This window comes from Doryrhamphus excisus, chromosome 8 (assembly GCF_030265055.1).
Source record: "Doryrhamphus excisus isolate RoL2022-K1 chromosome 8, RoL_Dexc_1.0, whole genome shotgun sequence".
NCBI classification, from domain to species: Eukaryota; Metazoa; Chordata; class Actinopteri; order Syngnathiformes; family Syngnathidae; genus Doryrhamphus; species Doryrhamphus excisus.
Genome location: NC_080473.1, coordinates 4,641,234 through 4,660,074, shown reverse-complemented (window position 1 = coordinate 4,660,074; position 18,841 = coordinate 4,641,234). Strand labels below are relative to the sequence as shown.

Here is an 18,841-nt window from a genome sequence, read left to right as displayed (position 1 = left end):
TAACGACCAATGCAAAAACAGCAACACTTACAGTGCAAGGCCTTGGTTAAATAGGGGACGGACAGAGTGAAAACAGAGAACCAAAAACAATAACATCACCTGCAAGAGCTTGTTTTAAGAGGGGACAGAGAGTGGAAAAAAGAACACAAAACAAACATGTCTTCTGTTTTTGCTTGGTCTAAGAGGGGACAGATATGTATTAATATCACCCACAAGAGCTTGTTTCAAGAGGGGTCGAACAGAGAGGAAAAAGGTCACAAAGCAACAACCCAATTTCCTTGATTTAAGAGGGGTCAGAAGGTAGACAACAAAAATAGTAACCACGTCTCCTGCACTGCAAGCTGTATTTTAAGAGGGAACAGCATCGTATCGTGCTAGTACTTGATTTAAGAGGGGACAGAAAGTACAAAAAAAGCCAATACAAGTAGACACCACAGTAACCACATCTCCTACACTGCGAGCTGTGTTTTAAGAGGTAACAACATCGTATCGTGCCAGTACTTAATTTAAGAGGGGACAAACACAAAGGAAAACAAAACAATAACACAAAAAACAACAACAAAGCGCTTGGGTGTAAAAGGGGCTGGACAGAAAGAAAATATACAGCGCAGCAACAGCAGCGAGCGGTTTAAGAGGGGACAAAGGGGTAGCAGGCAATCAGCAAAACAGCAGTTTAAATGAGAGAAGAAAACATCAGCGAGGTATGTAAAAAGCAGAGAGGGCAGACAGCGACATCATCACACACTGACACATTCCCTTGTGAACTTTTGCACGTGTCTCTGCAAGATAACACCAAGTCATCACGCTTGGGTAGAATCGCACCTCTGGCATGCAGAGAACAATTACCAGTCTCAGCCTGCGCTCTCATCTTCTACACTCAACACGTCTGAAAATCATGTTTTTATTGTTATTCCTCAAAATATACTTTTCTTCTTCTGCCGCTCAGCTGGATTGTGTATTCTGTGAGACACACAGTTGGAACTGCGTGATGGGAGGGTGTCTTTGTGTAGAAACACTTCTTCATGCTCGCTGCTCTTATCTTTTATTCCACAGGAGATAAAACACTTTGTGTGAAGCAGCACAGAGGCAGATATGGTGGCAAGATCCATGTCTTGTGCTCCCAAATATTCAGCCAAGATCCATGACTTCAGTGAGATAAAAGCCTCAAAAGGAGTTCCTATCGACAATGAGCCCACCTTCGTTGGAAAACTAAATCAACTTTGTGAAAAGCAGCTTTGCCTTACGTACATTGAAGTCCATCTCAGCTTTAAAGACCAGGTGTCCAAATACTTTTGTCCATAGGGCTCATTTTTCATTTGCATTTTTGCATCTCTAGCTCAGCTTTACATGAAAACATGTACACAGTTCTGGGAATATAAAGTAAAAAAAATACAAAATTTTCCTCAAGAATAAAAGTAATACGCGATCAAGGTCATAAATTTAATCAATGAATATTTTTCCCATAATATCACAACTTTATATATGTACAATTAAAATATTAATCTTATAATATTTTGACTGTTTCATAATACTAAAACACTATTCTGAGGAAAATTTTGTAAATGTCTGGAAAAGTTTATTCTCATTCAATTGCTCATTTTTTGCTAATAATATTCAACTTCATTCTTGTAAAACTTTGTTTTTATTGGACATAATATTATGACATTATTATCATAAAGTTAAATGTTTTTCTTGGAATATTACCCATTTATAAAATAACATTTTATTTGTATTGTACGTCACACTATTTTCTTTTAGTTACTATTGTAACTTATTATTCATTTATTCATTTTCTATGCCACTTAATCTTCACTAGGGTCGCGGTGGAATGCTGGAGCCTATCCCAGGTGACTCTGGGGTACACCCTGGACTGGTCACCAGCCAATCACTGGGCACAAGATTATTAGTTTTGGAGTTTTTACATATTATTTCGCCATTATAACTTTTTTCATTACAGTACCACAACTTTTTCATGCTCCAACTATATTTTTATAAAATCCATAGGTACGTATGAATGTGAGTGTGAATGGTTGTTTGTCTATATCTGCCCTGTGTTTGGCTGGCGAGCAGTCCAGGGTGTACCCTGCGTCTCGCCCGAAGACAGCTGGGATAGGCTCCAGCACCAACCCTGACCCTCGTGAGGATAAGCGGTAGAAAATGAATAAATGAATGAATGAATGACTCTTTTTTTGTAATAACACATATTAAAACTGCTTGCATTTTGTAATATTTTGGCTGTATTGTTGTTTTTTTTTTTTTTACATATTATGGCTTTTTAAATCAAAACATAACTTTAGTGTATTGTATTCCCTCATAATAATACAACTTTATTCTTACAAAATTAAAAAAAAACTTCAGACTTCATTTTTTAAATATTTCAACTTTATTATTTCACTTTTTTCACAGTATTATGACACTACTGTCATAAACTAGAACCCTTTCTTGGAATATTGGTAATTTCGATTTGCTACATTTTTCATTTTGAACATTTTGCTTGTAATATAATAATTCTTTCATCACACTACTATAACTATCACATCTGTTATTCACAAAATAAAAAATTCTCTCAAACCAGTCCTCGGTGTACCTCGCCTCTAGCTTAATGAACTATATGTGACATATTGAAACTTTTAATATGTGACTTTTTGCTTGTCTTATAACTGATGCAAATGTCTCCAGGTGGAACTGCGAGCGACTTACGAAACAAGCTTTTGCTCCTGTTTGGAAGGCCATCACTCAAAAATGCATGGCTTAGCAACAAGCTGTGGAATGTTCAAAGTAATGCAGCGTAAATGATGCTCCCCTTAAGACGTATTCGCTGGGAAGGACTGTCTGAGGTGCAAAATGCTGCAAAGTAGTCCGCGTGTCTCTGCAGGGCAAACTCCCCCTCTTCAGAATGTGGACCTTTTCCAAGCAGAGTACATATTTATCATATATTTGCAATATATTTGATATATAGAGGCTGTCTTACTTGCACAGTCCTTCACCTGACCTTTACTGTACTGATGGCATGCAGGTCTTTGCATAGAAAATAATGTTATCTGTGCTTTGTTGTTTGTTGCCCTGCCTTGAAGATTTTGCAGGCCAGACTGTACGTGAACAGCTTTGCTAAATACACATTCATCAAGTGCTTGGTACAAGAGTGCAAGAGGCAGGGTGCATAAATAGATCTCATTTCACTGACTGAACCCTGCTGTCTTTCTGATGTGGAAAATTTGCATTTTTATTTAGAGATATATTTTACAGCTGCCTACCTACTGCCGTTGTCTCGGGTTTCCATTGCAACCAAACACCTGCACAATGTTATGATGGTGTATCTGTGAGTGTGTACCTGTATCACTAATTACAGCCAGCGATAAGTGGAGACAGGGGCGTCACTAGATTGTGAGGACGTGGGGGGCTTAGCCCCCTGGAGATGCACAGGATGTGAATGAATGTCGTACACATTCAAAAGAATCCCCAAAATTCAAAAAACAAATAACGAACAAGAACCTGCTTTTGCCCTATTATATGAAATTTATATGAATTTAAAAAATCAATAAAAATATTTAATTTAATTTAATTTAATTTAATTTAATTTAATTTAATTTAATTTAATTTAATTTAATTTAATTTAATTTAATTTAATTTAATTTAATTTAATTTAATTTTAGGGGGACTGAAGCCCCCCTAAAATAGGCCTAAATGGAGAGATGTTTGAAATCTCATTTTATATAATGATAATGTTAAAATGTTATAATGTAGATTGCATGAAAAAGTGGCTATGAAAACAGAAGCCCCCCTAAAATAGGCCTAAAGTGGAGAGATGTTTGAAATCTCATTTTAAATAATGTTAATGTTACAATGTTATAATGTAGAGTGCATGAAAAAGTGGCTACAAAAACACACGTCAGGTATGTATAACATGCATGTCAGAGGTCAGCACTGACATTGTCAAACTTTCCAGCGGGCTGTGAAAGAAGAATCTGCATCCACTCTTCTAGATCTCTTACTCGCCGACTATTCTCCACTGTTGCAGTACCGTCCGCCCACTCTAACTGGCCCGTGGTGGCTTGTACTGGTCTCTCTTCACTTGACAGCCGATCGGGTCTGGTGTTTGAGGAGCGGGAAGGAAGCAGATGGGAAGACATGCAGTTCACTCACGCTGCCCTCTCAGGGAAGGATGATGAAGGGAGAGCGGATGATGATGCAAGAGATATCCTCTCAGTACACACACACCCTGTACCCATTATGCCATTGTAAGGTCATATCACCTCGTACTTCGATACGTGACAAAAAATTATAATAAATAAAAAAATTATAAAATAAAGTTAAAAAAAACCTTAAACTATATTAGGAAAGCAGGAAGTGAACAAATGTAGCAGTTACTGATTGTAAAAGTACCAGATGGAGGGGTAGGATTTAATAAGCTTTGCTTCTTCCTACTGAACTGATTATGGGATGCACTCAATTGTAATCTGATGCATGTTAAAATGAAATAAAACCATTACCATTACCATAAAATGATCTGACACATTTGTAGGTGAAATAAAAGGCAAATAAAGTAAAGAAGAAAAAGAAATGGAATTATATGTACTTTTCGAAAATAAAAACACTTGTTTCTTTACTTTATTTGCCTTTTATTTCACCTGCAAATGTGTCACATACATATAGATACATACGTACATATAATACCATTTCTTTTCATATAATGCCATTGTTTTTTGTTTCTTTTGAATTGAACGAGCTTTATTCTTGTCACTTATACAGATGTACAAGCGAAATAGTGTAATCATCCGTCCATACATAAACAACATACTATGCAGTGAGACAAGGGGTGACAGGGCGAGATGATTCGGCGATGAACACTAGGAGAGCGGACGGGAGGGGGGAAAAAACAACAACAGTTGCTGGCATGAATTGGACTGGTGAGCATCGTGCTTTCATTGTGGAAACGTTTATCAAAACAAACGTATCTGCATTGAAACGAAAATCAACCGGCATAATGAAACAGAATAGCATTACATGTACTTTTCAAAAATAAAAACACTTTTTTGTTTCTTTACTTTATTTGCCTTTTATTTAACCTACAAATGTGTCAGATCATTTTAAATGACCGTGTATAATTGTGGTGAATACGATAACCAGTCAGTCAGTCAGGCTGATGTTCTTAGTTGTTTATTTCTCTTGAACCAACAACCATCTTTCTCTGAGACAAACTGGAATTCGAGGCGAATAATAATAAAGAAGCATTAAAGAGTCCCATGCATAAAAGTGTGACTGACATGAGGATGACAGTGAAAGGGGACCACTCGTGTGGAGTTTATTGTGCCTTGGAAGCCCTCGAGAGGGTCGTTAATGCTCATCAACAGATATTAAATATGGGCGGTGGGGAAAAAAAAAACCCAAAAAGAAGCAGTACTGCTGGTATGCTCGCTTGTATTCCACACAATAATGAGCAATCAAGATCAGACTACAGTATTGCTAATTTCTTATTACTGGTTGGTATGCTAGATAGTTTACAGTGAGTGTGTGCATGCACACTTATTGCACACCTGTACGTCAAATAAATACACAAATAAATAGAAAACCTTTTCTTTAATAAATAACAGTAGATCAAATTGCAGGATGTAAGCAGTCAATAAAACAAATATCATGTACTCCGATGCAGTATTTTCTCTAACCAAGTATTAGGGTCACATTGTGGAAAAAAAGAGAATAACCTGAGATTTGAAGAATAAGGTTCGCACATTTTCGAGAATAAAGCCGTAAATTTATGAGACATACATAAGTCATAAATTTCATAGAAAAAAAGTTGTATGTTTATGACTTTGTAAAGATTTAATATAAATTTAAATTAAATAAATTTCATATAAATTTACATGGAAAAAATGTTGCAATATCACAAGGATAAAGCCGTGCATTTACGCAAATAAAATCTTAATATTCTGTGTCATACATGTCCGACGGACAACAGAGCATAGATCTTCAGGAAGAAAGTTTTTTACTTGTAATATTATTTTTTGTTCTCGTAAATTCTCCAATTTATTCTAAAAATCTCAGATTATATTAATTAAGAGATGTCTGATAATTATTGGCACTTTATTGTCATAATAAAAAAAAAAGAAGTCATAAACTTTTTTCTCATAAATTTACGATTTTATTCGTATCTTGCAATCTCAAGATTTTTATTTCAATTATGCCGTAGTACTCTATGGTAATTTTCAGTATAGAGACTAAGGTTTTGGAATCATCTCTGATTATGTTTGATTGATTCAGCAAATTCTTATTCTCACAGGACTGATGGTGTACAGCATCTGAATACTGACAAATCCATACCATTGTTATTATTATTGTGCTTTTTTTTTAGCCAGCTATTTAATATTACTAAGGAAATTACAGTTTTTGCACTGAAAATCCAAATAATTCAAATTGGAAATCAACAGTCTTGCATCCATTTTTTTGGGGGGGGGGGGGGGGGGGGGATAATTTGTGTCTTCCTTCATTAAATAATTAATAACTGCAAGAGCTGTACCCCACGTAACCAACCACTTCCCCATGAAAAACACATGTGCTAACCTAAAGCGAATACTTGTGAATGTTCTGAGCTCCTGTATTAAGCACAATCACGACGTAGCTCGGAAGTGTAATGTAGTCCTTTAGCAAGCAAACTAATTAAGATGGAATCAACAGTGCCTCTACTGGTTGCAGCCGAGTGCACTCCATTTTGTCTGGATAACTGCAGTGCAAGTACTACTAGTTTTACTGAGGTTCAATCAAGTGGTACTCGAGTTTGAGTCAGACGTTCTGAAAGTCACCCTAACCGAGGTTACACTGTACTACAGTAGCTAAATATTTGTCAGGTGGTATTTGGTGTACAGTGATTGAGACATGATCGATTCCCCTCAATGGGATGAATTCCTTTTCCCGGATAAATCAATCCGTGATGATTTTTTTGTCAAATGGCATGTGTGTTCGTACATGGCTGTGCATTGACGAGGAGAAACCTTTATGATGTCAGCTATTGATTTTTTCTTTTTTTTTTTAACTGAATGAAACGGACTGTGTGCTATTGTTATTTTCCTCATGGTCCAACATAAATACAGTATTCACAACAACATTTCCTGATTGCTCTATGGCTATATACACATGTCATCACAAAGAAATACTATCAATGTGTTTTTAAGTGCTAAGTAAGAGGTGCAAGGTTTTTTTTTTGTTTGTTTGTTTTTATATACACTTCCCCCAGCGGTATTTCACGTTGTGGTTTCAAAGTATGACTTATGGTAACCCAAGAGTGAATGTAATCAGTAGTATTGTCAACAACAAAAAAACAAAACAAAAGACATTGTTATCAAAAGGACATTCCTTCCCTTGTAGTGTTTATCAGAGTAAAATCACATTGCAGTCCGTGTAGTTGAATATTCTTCATTCATAACCTCCTTGTCGTTTTTGCTCTCTTTGCCCTCCCCCAAGTGAAGATTTTTTTTTTTCCAGAACCTGACTGGTGTTCGAATTGTGCTGTCTCTCCGTCAGGTTGTCGCCCAAGTCGTCCTTGACGTCGTCTCGTTCGCCGAGCTCATAAATAAAATCCGCTTTTCGCCAAGCTGTGCTTTGATATGATACACTGGTCCATTTTTCCCAAAGAAAAAATGTCACATTTAAGTGTCTGGCTGGGTTACATTGTTTTGCTACAAACTCTGCAGCTGTTTTGTCCAAAGACGACCGTCTGCAAAAAGACAAACATAATGAGAAGGAATCTTAAACTTAAACTGGTTTAGTCTCACTTACCGTGATCTGAGGAAAAAAAAAAAACATTGTCAAATCTCCACATTGGGCTCTGTGAATCCCTTTTTCCCTTCGTTTACGAGGATGGGCTTTTCTGTTCTTGTGTGCCAAACGAGTATCTAGTGGTGGTGGTGGGGGATGAAAGAAAAAAAACACCATTAGCAACTCCATGTATGCTTCAGATTCTCATTCATTTCTTTCTATCTTTGAACTCCTGCTCTCTTAAAAGCTACTTGACGGAGAATAAAGATGCCTCATCATCCCAGTGTGTTTCTTATTTTGGCTTTCAAAATGGAAATGCTGTTGTGTCCATCCATCTATCCATTTTCCACTTCTCACTGGAGTAGAGGTATGTGGTATGCTGGAGCCTATCCCACATATACACTACCGCTCAAAAGTTTGGGATCACTCGCAAATTTCTTTGTTTTCCAAAGAACAACAAATTTTCATGCATTTCACAAACAATTAAAATTAATTTTTCAAAGAAGGATGTACATTTTTGCATAGAGGCCTACTATCAACAACTGTCAGTCCTCTGCATCAATCTCCTGGTATGGCTGCTAATCCAAGTTCATCATTTTATAAGGCTAATAGATGATTAGAAAAGCCATCTAAAAATCTAAACTAAAACTAAAATCTCTTACCATGCTGTTAACTACTCCCTTCAGAGAGCAGCACAAACTGGGTCTAACAAGGACAGAAAAACGCTGCACAACTGTGCAAGAGAGTGTGTAGTTTAAGACAAAGATGCCTCACAGCTGCACTAAATAGTAGCCATCAAACACCAGTGTCAGTATCAACAGTGAAGCGGCGACTTCAGGATGCTGGACTTCATAGCAGGACTGCCAAGAAAAAGCCACATCTCAGACTGGACAAAAACATTTCCAAGTCATCCCAAACTTTTGAGACAAACAACCATTCACACTCACATTCATACCTATGGACAATTTGGAGTCGCTAATTAACCTAGCATGTTTTTGGAATGTGGGAGGAAACCGGAGTACCCGGAGAAAACCCACGCCTGCACGGGGAGAACATGCAAACTCCACACAAATTGGAATTGAACTTGAATCTCCTGGCTGTGAGGCCTGTGCGCTAAACACTCTTCCGCCATGCAGGTTTAATTGCTTATTTTTTCTTATTATGTTGACCATATTGTGTAATACAAGTGTAGAGGTAACTTATTGGGGTGTTATCTCAGTCTAGAGGGCTCTAATAATGTTAAAAAGACTGTGTGGCCTGCTTGTTTACCATGCTGAGCAGTTTGCGCCAACATCGGTTGTGTTGCTGTTGTGTTGTTCAATATACTTGTTCATAAATAACCATGAACTTCAGGAATAACAGGCTCCGTCCAATTATTGCCTGCTTTCAAGAGATTTTTTTGCAAGAAGCGTACTGAGTTGTTATTAAAATTTAGGCCAATCTTAAACTTTCTTATGGAAGTATGCTCAGGAAATTAAAAAAACATTGTGAAGATGCATTTTCACTTGTTTATATTTCCATCCAAAGGATATATTTACAAGTTATAAAGATCCTTTTTGAAAAAGAAGTGGTGAAATGATTTATCATGGTGTCATTTTTTTTTTCCTATTTGAAAAAAAGCCGGTGCTTAAACAGCAGTGACCTCCTTCCTGTCATCTCTCCCAATGAATTATGCATGGCGCCCACTCCCACTTTCCGCAGGAGTAAGCGAGGTTAATAGTCGTACTTGTAAAGGGAAGCCCGTGGACAACTTTGCCCAATTTTTGCCTCCCACCTCTACATCAAACCCACCCCCTTCGTCTGTAATCAGCAGGTTGTCCTCGACCTCGCCATCCCACCAATCTCCAATTCTGCTCCCTCAGCTGTTCCCAGATTTGCCTGTCTTTCTTTTTTTACCCCTGTGGATGACCGGAGGGAGGTCGTGAACAAGCTGGGCGACTTATCTGGTCTTTGTGCCAATGCGGAAGTCAAGGTTTACTGGAGTGCACATACAGTACGGAGTGCTCATGAGCCATAAGTAGGGATAGTGCATGATAGGCAACCCTCATGCATGCAATACATAACGTATTTTCCGGACTATAAGTTGCACTTTTTTTCATAGGTTGGCTGTTCCTGCGACTTATACTCCAGAGCGACTTATAAATGAAAAAACTGTTTATGTTACATAAACACTGGACACCTTTTCTGTTCATGTTTATTTTTTGTTAGCTGAATAAGCATTGTGTTAGCACATCTTACATCTATTCAGCCTGTTCTCTATTCTTTTATTGTTAGAACTTGCCTTCCAAGAAGACGTAATGTCTGTTTTGGTCAAGTAGTTTGGAAAATAAATTACCAGTGTGACTTATGTATGTTTTTTTTCAACCTAACTATGCATTACTTATACTTAAACTCCAGAGCGACTTATAGTCCAGAAAATACGGTAATGGACACGTTGCAGATGCTCATATGCGAAAGAACATAAGGCTCTGTATAAATATAATACATACACTACCACTCAAAAGTTTGGGATCACTTTCAAATTTATTTGTTTTCCAAAGAAAAACAAATTTTCATGCATTTCACAAACAATTTTTTCCATTTCACAAACATTTTTATCAATTTCACAAACAATTAAAATTAATTTTCAAAGAAGGATCTACTTTTTTGCATAGAGGCCATTCAGACTCAGACTGGCCAAAAACATTTCCAAGTGATCCCAAACTTTTGAGCGCTAGAGTATATAAAACCTGTATAAATAATCTATATACGTCTTTTATTTATACGTAGTTTCACATTTTGTAGTTTAAAATTATAAAAAAATTACACAATAAATAAATAAAACAATAATACATTTTTTTAAATTAAAATTTGATGTGTTATTTGTAGTTTAAAATGTTGTATTAATCCCATAATGTATATGCATATTTAAAATATCAAAATGCTTAAAAAGATCTATACAAAAAATAAAACAATAATCAAGTAAAAAACAAAACAAAATGTGTTATTTGTAGTTTCCAATATTGTATTAATCCCATAAAAGATATGTATCAAGATATAAAAATGATTACAAAATATAATACAATAAACTAACAAATAGAATAGGGATGTCTGGCAATTATCGGTAGTGATAATTAGCGGCTCGATATCATCATAAAATGCAATATCGAGGGATATCGGTATCTGATTTTTTTTCCCCAATCAGGAAAATCGATATTTACACAACACATACAGTATGTGTTCATTCCATCGCAAGAGATATGTCATGTTACACATATCCGTGTCGGCTGATATCGGTATCAGAAATCGAAAGTTGGACAAAATCGGTTCTCGGCAAAAAAGCCAATATTGGACATTACTAAAAATAACATAACACAACCTTTGTATTGCTGCGTGTAATTTTGAATATTGTAAAATACAATGATAAATCAAATGTAATATAAAATAATAACCACATCATATGGTATGAAATTGTAGTTTTGTAGTGTATTAATTCAATATAAGAGATTAGAATATCAAACTAGAGTTAATGAACAGTTAAAATTCGAATATACAGTCGGTGGTAAATAAAAGCTATAATAAATATAATATAATAGTATAATTGTCATTATGTGTAGTTAGCCTGCTCATGTTGCTAACTGAGGTTATTGTATTGGATGTCATTAGATGAGATCGGTAGGTGTACCTAATAATAAATAAAGACAATCTGTATCAATATCAAAATTCTTCTTATGCAAAACATACTGATTTCGACACAGAAATAGCGCCCCCCAAAAGGTTATTTTACAAGGTTATTCAGAGAAATAAAATATGTTAGTTGAGTATTTAACGGTAATTCAAACTAATTATGGTAATTCCACTAAACGGCACGTATAAAACAAAAGAAGCATACCTTAGTGCAATTGGCCGCTTTGGGTTCCAGGTCATTGAGCGTGACAAGTTCCCGCAGCAGACTACTCTCCTGGTAGCCTCCCTTCACCCCGCGTAGCTTGAAGTACGCCTGAGGCTTGAAAAGGATAAGCCTCAGGTTGATGGCAAAGCCGGCCATGTCGATGGCAAAGGGCCGGTGGGGGTCGAACACCGTCTTCCAGCCGTACACCTTCCCGGCGGCATTGACCTTGGGCGACTCGTAGCGCAGGCCGCCCACAAAGGCCACGGGCCACACGGAAACTTTCTGCGTTGATCTCATCTGAGTGAGAGGAAGGGAATTAGTCATGTGGAAAAAAAGCCGACATGACAGCAAGACACTTGCAGTGATGGAGGCTTTTTAGAGCTGCCGCTGTTATTGGTGGTGAAAGACAACGTCTATTGACCCGGCCGGCCGTCGTGCTGCAGATAGCTGACACATTGTTAGATGACGGCACGTCACACACACTCTTCAACCATAACACAATCAGCATGCAGCTCTCAAGGGAAGACAATAAACATGAACGTTGTGGTTCGGGGGGGGAGACACCCTGTTCCGGCACTGCTCTCTGATTGGCCGAGGGGATTCTTTGTGGTCCAGTACTGCCATCCTTTCAGTGTTTTATCATTTCATCAATCACAGCATATTATAGGAAAGCAATTGGTAGGCCACTCACCACAAACATTCATTCATTCATTTTCTGACGCTTATCCTCACGAGGGTCGCGGGGGTGCTGGAGCCTATCCCAGCTTTCTTCAGGCACAGGCGGGATACACCCTGGACTGGTCGCCAGCCAATCACAGGGCACATATAGACAAACAACCATTCACACTCACATTCATACCTATGGACAATTTGGAGTCACCAATTAACCTAGCATGTTTTTGGAATGTGGGAGGAAACCGGAATACCCGGATACACGGGGAGAACATGCAAATGCCTGCGCGCTAACCACTCGTCTAAGTAATTTATTTCATTAATTACGTAAACATTTTTAGCGTAATTAACGTATGACGGCATACGAAGGCACGATGCATCTCCAACTGACAAACACATCTTCGGTCTGCGCAACTTCAGAACGACACTTCCTCATTGTTGTGAGACAACCTCAAGGTGCATTCAGGTACATGCCGAACATCACAAGAACATCGTAATCATGCATGCATATGTCATCTAAATAAACAGCGAGTGAATATTCTTATCATTCACTAATTTGACTTTTCCTGCGGAAGTACAATTCGTTGCATTCAATTGTGCTCGGAAATCCCAAAAAATACAGCTAATCTAAAAACATCATTTAAATTCCGTGGTGTCATTGAACGCAACCACACATGAAAGTGCGATTTTGTGTGGTATCTTTTAGCTTGATTTAAATGTTCCGTTCATTCGGAGCTGCTAATGCATACATTATTTAGTGCAACACATTATAATTCAAAGGCAGTAATATTACAATACCTAATTACATGCAAATGACAGTAACTAGAAGGCCTACCATAACATACTTATATTACATTTAACAAGTTCAGGTAAGTTTTTCCCTGAAGAAGTCATTAATTTTAGTATGTGCACTGAAATAACAACGCCGGCACCTCTCTTGTGTATAGTCTTCGTAAAATAAAGGTGCAAGGAGAGAAGACAGGAATAATCTGCATGCCTATGTACTAATTAAAGCAATATGTGCTTGTGAAATCCCCCCCTTGCCAAATAGGCTGTTTTTTTTTTCCATGTCAGCCTCAGCGTTAAGAGGGCTGTGTGATCTGCTGGGATGCTCTGTGGTCAAGCCCGCCAGATCAGAGAGCAGCGCAGTTGTTTTAGAAGAGCATGAAAGCACACTGGATGCTTGTGGGATTTCTTCGACTGGGAGCTTACACTGCCAGACACCTAGATACAAATTGTCAGGATGTTTTGTCTTAATGAGCTCTTAAATGGTCAGAGAGAGCGAGGGAATGGGTGTAACCATGTGATGGTGGGGAGCTACACTACTCAAAAGTTTGGGATCACTTGCAAATGTCTTTGTTTTTCAAAGAAAAACAATTTTTTATCCATTTCACAAACAATTAAAATAAATCAGATGATTTTCAAATAATCTATTTTTCAATATCATTATTATATATTATATATTTCAATATAAATTTTTGCATAGAGGCATATCCCCACAGTTCAGTGGAAGGAAATCAAGAAGGAAATGCAAAAAAAAAAAAGTGACATATTCAGTGACATATTGCAGTCAAGGGCTTTGTGGGACTTCAGGAGGTTTTCCACCAGCTGCTTATAATTATCTGCCTTGTGGTTTCCAAAAAACTCTGATGCTAAAGTAAATTTCTGCTATCGTTCATGAGATTTGTGTGCATATTTAAGTGTGTATAAATATGTAAGTATATATATAGTAGATATTGTATGAGTCTATATGTGATATACATTAATGTAACAGTATGCATGTTTGAAAATATTTTGGGAAAACTCTAAACATATTAAAATGAATGCATTGGAATGTGCAGACAGGCTTTCGCATACAACTGGTTGCTTGTAAACAAACTACTATCTTCTGATAAACTCAAATTTTTGCCTATTTTGCATACATTTCCTATTTTGACCCAATACTGTATTTTGGAAACTATAACCAATCTGCACTTCGAGTTGAGCTTTTCTTTATTAGTAACTTAAACCAAGAAAAGCATGTTGTTTGTAGACCAGTGCTATCACAATGTCTTTGACTGCGTCTTCTGAATGATTTACATTTAGGTTTTAGTTTATTTAGCCGTTTTTATGCTCCATAAAATGCTTAACTTAGACAAAAATATGTAACATTTGCTTAAGCATGCATTTTCTTTTACGAATAACCATCATGATCTCTTAACTACACTACTGCTGAATAGTTTGGGATCACTTGTAAATTTCTTTGTTTTCCAAAGAAAAACTATTTTTTATGCATTTCACAATTTTTTTTCCATTTCACAAACATTTTTATCCATTTCACAAACAATTAAAATGAATCAGATGGTTTTCAAAGAAGGATCTCCATTTTTGCATAGAGGCCTACTATCAACAACTGTCAGTCCTCTGCATCAATCTCCTGGTATGGCTGCTAATCCAAGTTCATCATTTTATAAGGCTAATAGATGATTAGAAAAGCCATCTAAAAATCTAAACTAAAACTAAAATCTCTTACCATGCTGTTAACTACTCCCTTCAGAGAGCAGCACAAACTGGGTCTAACAAGGACAGAAAAACGATGCACAACTGTGCAAGAGAGTGTGTAGTTTAAGACAAAGATGCCTCACAGCTGCACTAAATAGTAGCCATCAAACACCAGTGTCAGTATCAACAGTGAAGCGGCGACTTCAGGATGCTGGACTTCATAGCAGGACTGCCAAGAAAAAGCCATATCTCAGACTGGACAAAAACATTTCCAAGTCATCCCAAACTATGGAGCGGTAGTGTATAATTATATGGTATATATTGTATTGATGGAACAACATGCCGTATATGAGGCATGACATATGCCATACTTTGTATATGTCGCATTGATATATAGCACATAATCACGGTGCAGGCCGTTTCAAGAGATTTGTCACAGCCGTCCATGTCAAAATGAGCGCAACTCCTTCCTGTTCGGCGAATGTATGACCATTAAGGTACAGCTTTTTATAAATGCATTGCTGAGTGTCTACAAAGAAAAGGTGTTTAAGTCAGTGCAGCGCATCAACACAAAAGAAAGAAAGTAGCATAGAATTTACAATCCTCAGGGATGCAGAGACGATAAAACAAAGCTAAATTGTGATGCGGCTTTGTGTCTGCGTACGATAAGGCACCGAGTCCAAACAATCACAATGTGCCGCTGTTGTGAGGATTGCAGGAGCCTGATCTGAATGCATATGTGGCCATTATTGTCTTATTTTAGCCAATTCAAGGGAAAATATATTAAAAGTGGAAAAAACATAAAAAAATGTGTCTGATTCAGAATTCACAGCTGCAGATTTTAGGTAAGAAATGATTTATATATCCAGCGCTACGATTTTGCACTTTAATGGCGGTGCTTCAATGCACCATAACTGTGTACTGTAAGATGCAAACTAGCTTTGTCAGTCAATCACAAGTTCATGTACCTTCATAAGTCTCATCTACAATTACAATAGACAAGCAGTATGGATTATGTAAACACGGCTTGCCTGTAGATGAAGGTTTTGTATGTTTAACAGGAAAAGTATTTGAGTTAAAGCTTTAGAAAAAGTGTCTGATTCCTGCCTGTCTTCCTCTTTATTGTCCTCTCTACCTCAGGGCTGTTACTCCGACACATAAATAGGCCTGTTGGAGGTGATGGAGCGCATCTGAAGGAGACGGAGCACTTTGGCTGATTTCCAGGGAAAGGTAATGGCAGGCACCGTCAATACTTGACACTCTGCAAGACCGATACCCCAAAGGACCTGCGGGACCACATCTTTTGGGGTAATTCAATGGATGTCAAGATGGATGACCGGCTGGTAGATGTGCTGATTATGTGGCTGATAAATGTCTCGCTTGTTAGCAGCAAAAATAATAACCGCTGGCTCGAGTGAGGGAATTAAAAACGGCGGTGTTCCATGCGGCCATTGGTTTCCCATAAAGAACAAGAGTAACAATGGGCATTCAGCGACACAATACACTCAATAAGGACTCTTTGGAGCTGCTGATTTTTGGGCTTCCTAATCAATGTGCCATTCTCTGGCCTTAGCCAAGTGGCTGCTGAGCTGGTGTGCTTGTACTTTAATAAGAGCACTGGAAAAAAACAGGTACGACCGATACTGGCTGCCATTCGATCATACGGTACATGCAGGCGCCCCCTATGGGTTGTGGTCAAAATAGTTTGGAATGCATGCTAGCATGCATGTACATGTAATACAGATATCCTCCAAGTTTTATCATCATTAGGCAAATGGTCAATGACTTATGGACAATTACAGTAGTTGCTAAGACCAAATATGTTTTGCTTGATGGTGGCCATGTTTTTTTTCCAACCAATCTTGCTCATATTTTACAGACATGTGCTTGTCAGTCCCCTAAAGGTGTGTCCCTACTCGGTCATGAACGAACCGGTCAAAAGTAGTTCTTTTTTTGTGAACAGAATGAACGAGGTCACCGCCCCTAAAATACCCGTTCAGTCCGTTAAGTTTATTCATTCATTCATTTTCTACCGCTTATCCTCACGAGGGTCACGGGGGGTGCTGGAGCCCATCCCAGCTGTCTTTGGGGCAAAAGGCGGAGTCAGTCCGTTCAGTTGAGAATGCTTTTTTTTTTGATTGGCTGGAGAGTCATTTTACCGTTCCTTTTGCAGGGCTGGACTATCAGCGTGAATTTTAATGAATTTTAATGAATTTTAATGAATTTTAATGAATTTTAATGAATTTTAATGAATTTTAATGAATTTTAATTTGAGGTGGGGAGTGCAGCGGTCACAGCGTCGGAGGGGGGGCTCGTAACGCCGGACCGGTGAGCTGAGACGCTCGGATCCGGACGCTCGGATAATACTTCAGATTTCGAGGTACATCCTCACATGTTGTTGCGCTGTTGAGTCGGAACAAACGTGAACATGAACGTGAACGGACTGACTGACCGGGTCTATGCACAGGAGGAGATCACAGACTAACGACCAATTGACCAAAATGACGGAAATGACCAAAATTAACAAAGTTAATAAAATTAACAAAATTAACAAAATTAACAAAATTAACAAAATTAACAAAATTAACAAAATTAACAAAATCAACGGATCTTTTTACTGAATGAACCGTAATGATCCGGTTTGCTGAAACGAACGGTTTTGCCCCCCACTACTCCCAAGAACAGTAGGTACAGTTTCTATCGAGCGCACTGAGCTGTGTAGGAAATTTTAAGTCCAAGTGACTTAGTGAGGTTAATACTAGTACCACTGTGTGATATATCAGAAAAGTACATCATCCTTTTGTTTGCAGACGTTAAGGACGAGAAGACTTTGGTTACACAAACACACTACAGACAACAATAAAATAGAAGATAATGCAGACCAGCGTATGAAGAGATCCAAACCAGACGTGCTAACCTTGTGCTTGATGGCGGATGGCGAAACACCTTAAAGTTATCCGTGGGTGTTTTTGCTGTGTTAAACCGACTTATGGGGGTAAATAACGGCAGTGAATGTGTCATAAAATTACTAGCACAGGCAACACAGTAGGGGTGAATGTTTTGATCAATTTTCACCCTTTTGTGTTCAGCAGATGAGCAGTAGAAGAGTTAGCTTTGACAAATGCATGCCATAAAAAGAGAATAGCGCTAACCTCCTCAAACAGCTCCAGGCTGTAAGTGTTGTCATCATCCGCAAAGTAGACAATCCCAGCTTGACTGTTGTTGGCGTTGAACGTCTCCCTCAGCCACCGGAGCGCCAGATTCCTCTGCATGGTCCCCCGGGGGATCCTCGGGTCCCTAGTGTCCCCTCGCAGCTTATAGTTCCGGGGTGTCTCGACATTGAGGTGGGTGTAGTTGAGTCCCGTTTCTCTGAGAAGTCTCGTCACCAGAGGCGTCCTCCTTTGGGAGTCCTCCACCAGGATCCAGTGCAGGTTGGGAATGTGAAGGAAGGTGTTCGCCAGCCGCGTCAGCTCAGCCTTCTGCACGGGTCGACTGTACGTGGGAGTGATGATGTGGATGGTGGGCAGCACGTCCGACCAAGGCGGAGGCCGTGTGTAGACATACTCGGTCCTCACCACCTCCACAATGTCCTTATCTGAGGCACAGTATTCCTTGGAGTCTCCCGTTTGGCCTCCCGCTTCCCGCTTGCCCTCCACGCCATCATCTGGAGATGGGAAAAGACACGTTAGTGATGCTCTTTGTGGGCTGGCCTCAGGCGACTTAGACCCAATAGGGGTAAAGTATACCTGAGAGTCGGTGGTGGTGGACTGCAAGCCTCTCTGGAATGATAAAGATCTCTTTTACTAGGTGGTGACAGGCTGCAAAGAGTGAAAGCAGGCACTATGAGAGGATGCACACTCTGTGGTTATCCCAACAGTAACGTTATCTTAATGCTATCTTTCACCCTCTTGCTTAAAAAGGATGAATATTTCATCCATGTCACCACATCAGTGCGCATCACTGAAGGGTGTGGTCAGGCTGTGGGCGGCCGTGTGCTTGCCGACACCCCAGTGTGTCGCTCTTTCGAGCCTTGCTGGAATCGTCACGGTCTATGATCCTGACAGCTTT

General features: G+C 38.6%; 1 protein-coding gene across 4 annotated transcripts in view; it reads right to left on the bottom strand.

Annotated features, from left to right (window-relative positions):
- Positions 1–5,141: 5,141 nt before the first annotated feature.
- The window catches only part of b3gat1a (beta-1,3-glucuronyltransferase 1 (glucuronosyltransferase P) a), an 80,631-nt gene continuing 66,931 nt past the window's right edge, over positions 5,142–18,841 (bottom strand). For 2 of the 4 annotated variants that reach the window (XM_058079420.1, XM_058079419.1), the window contains 5 exons: positions 18,520–18,591; positions 17,926–18,437; positions 11,621–11,917; positions 7,771–7,886; positions 5,142–7,708 (listed from right to left, as the gene is read on the bottom strand). In XM_058079420.1, coding sequence (XP_057935403.1) covers positions 7,800–7,886; positions 11,621–11,917; positions 17,926–18,437; positions 18,520–18,591 — 968 coding nt within the window. In that variant the 3' untranslated portion in view covers positions 5,142–7,708; positions 7,771–7,799. The remainder of the gene's footprint in view (positions 7,709–7,770; positions 7,887–11,620; positions 11,918–17,925; positions 18,438–18,519; positions 18,592–18,841) is intronic. The other 2 variants (XM_058079421.1, XM_058079422.1) reach the window with 2 other exon arrangements.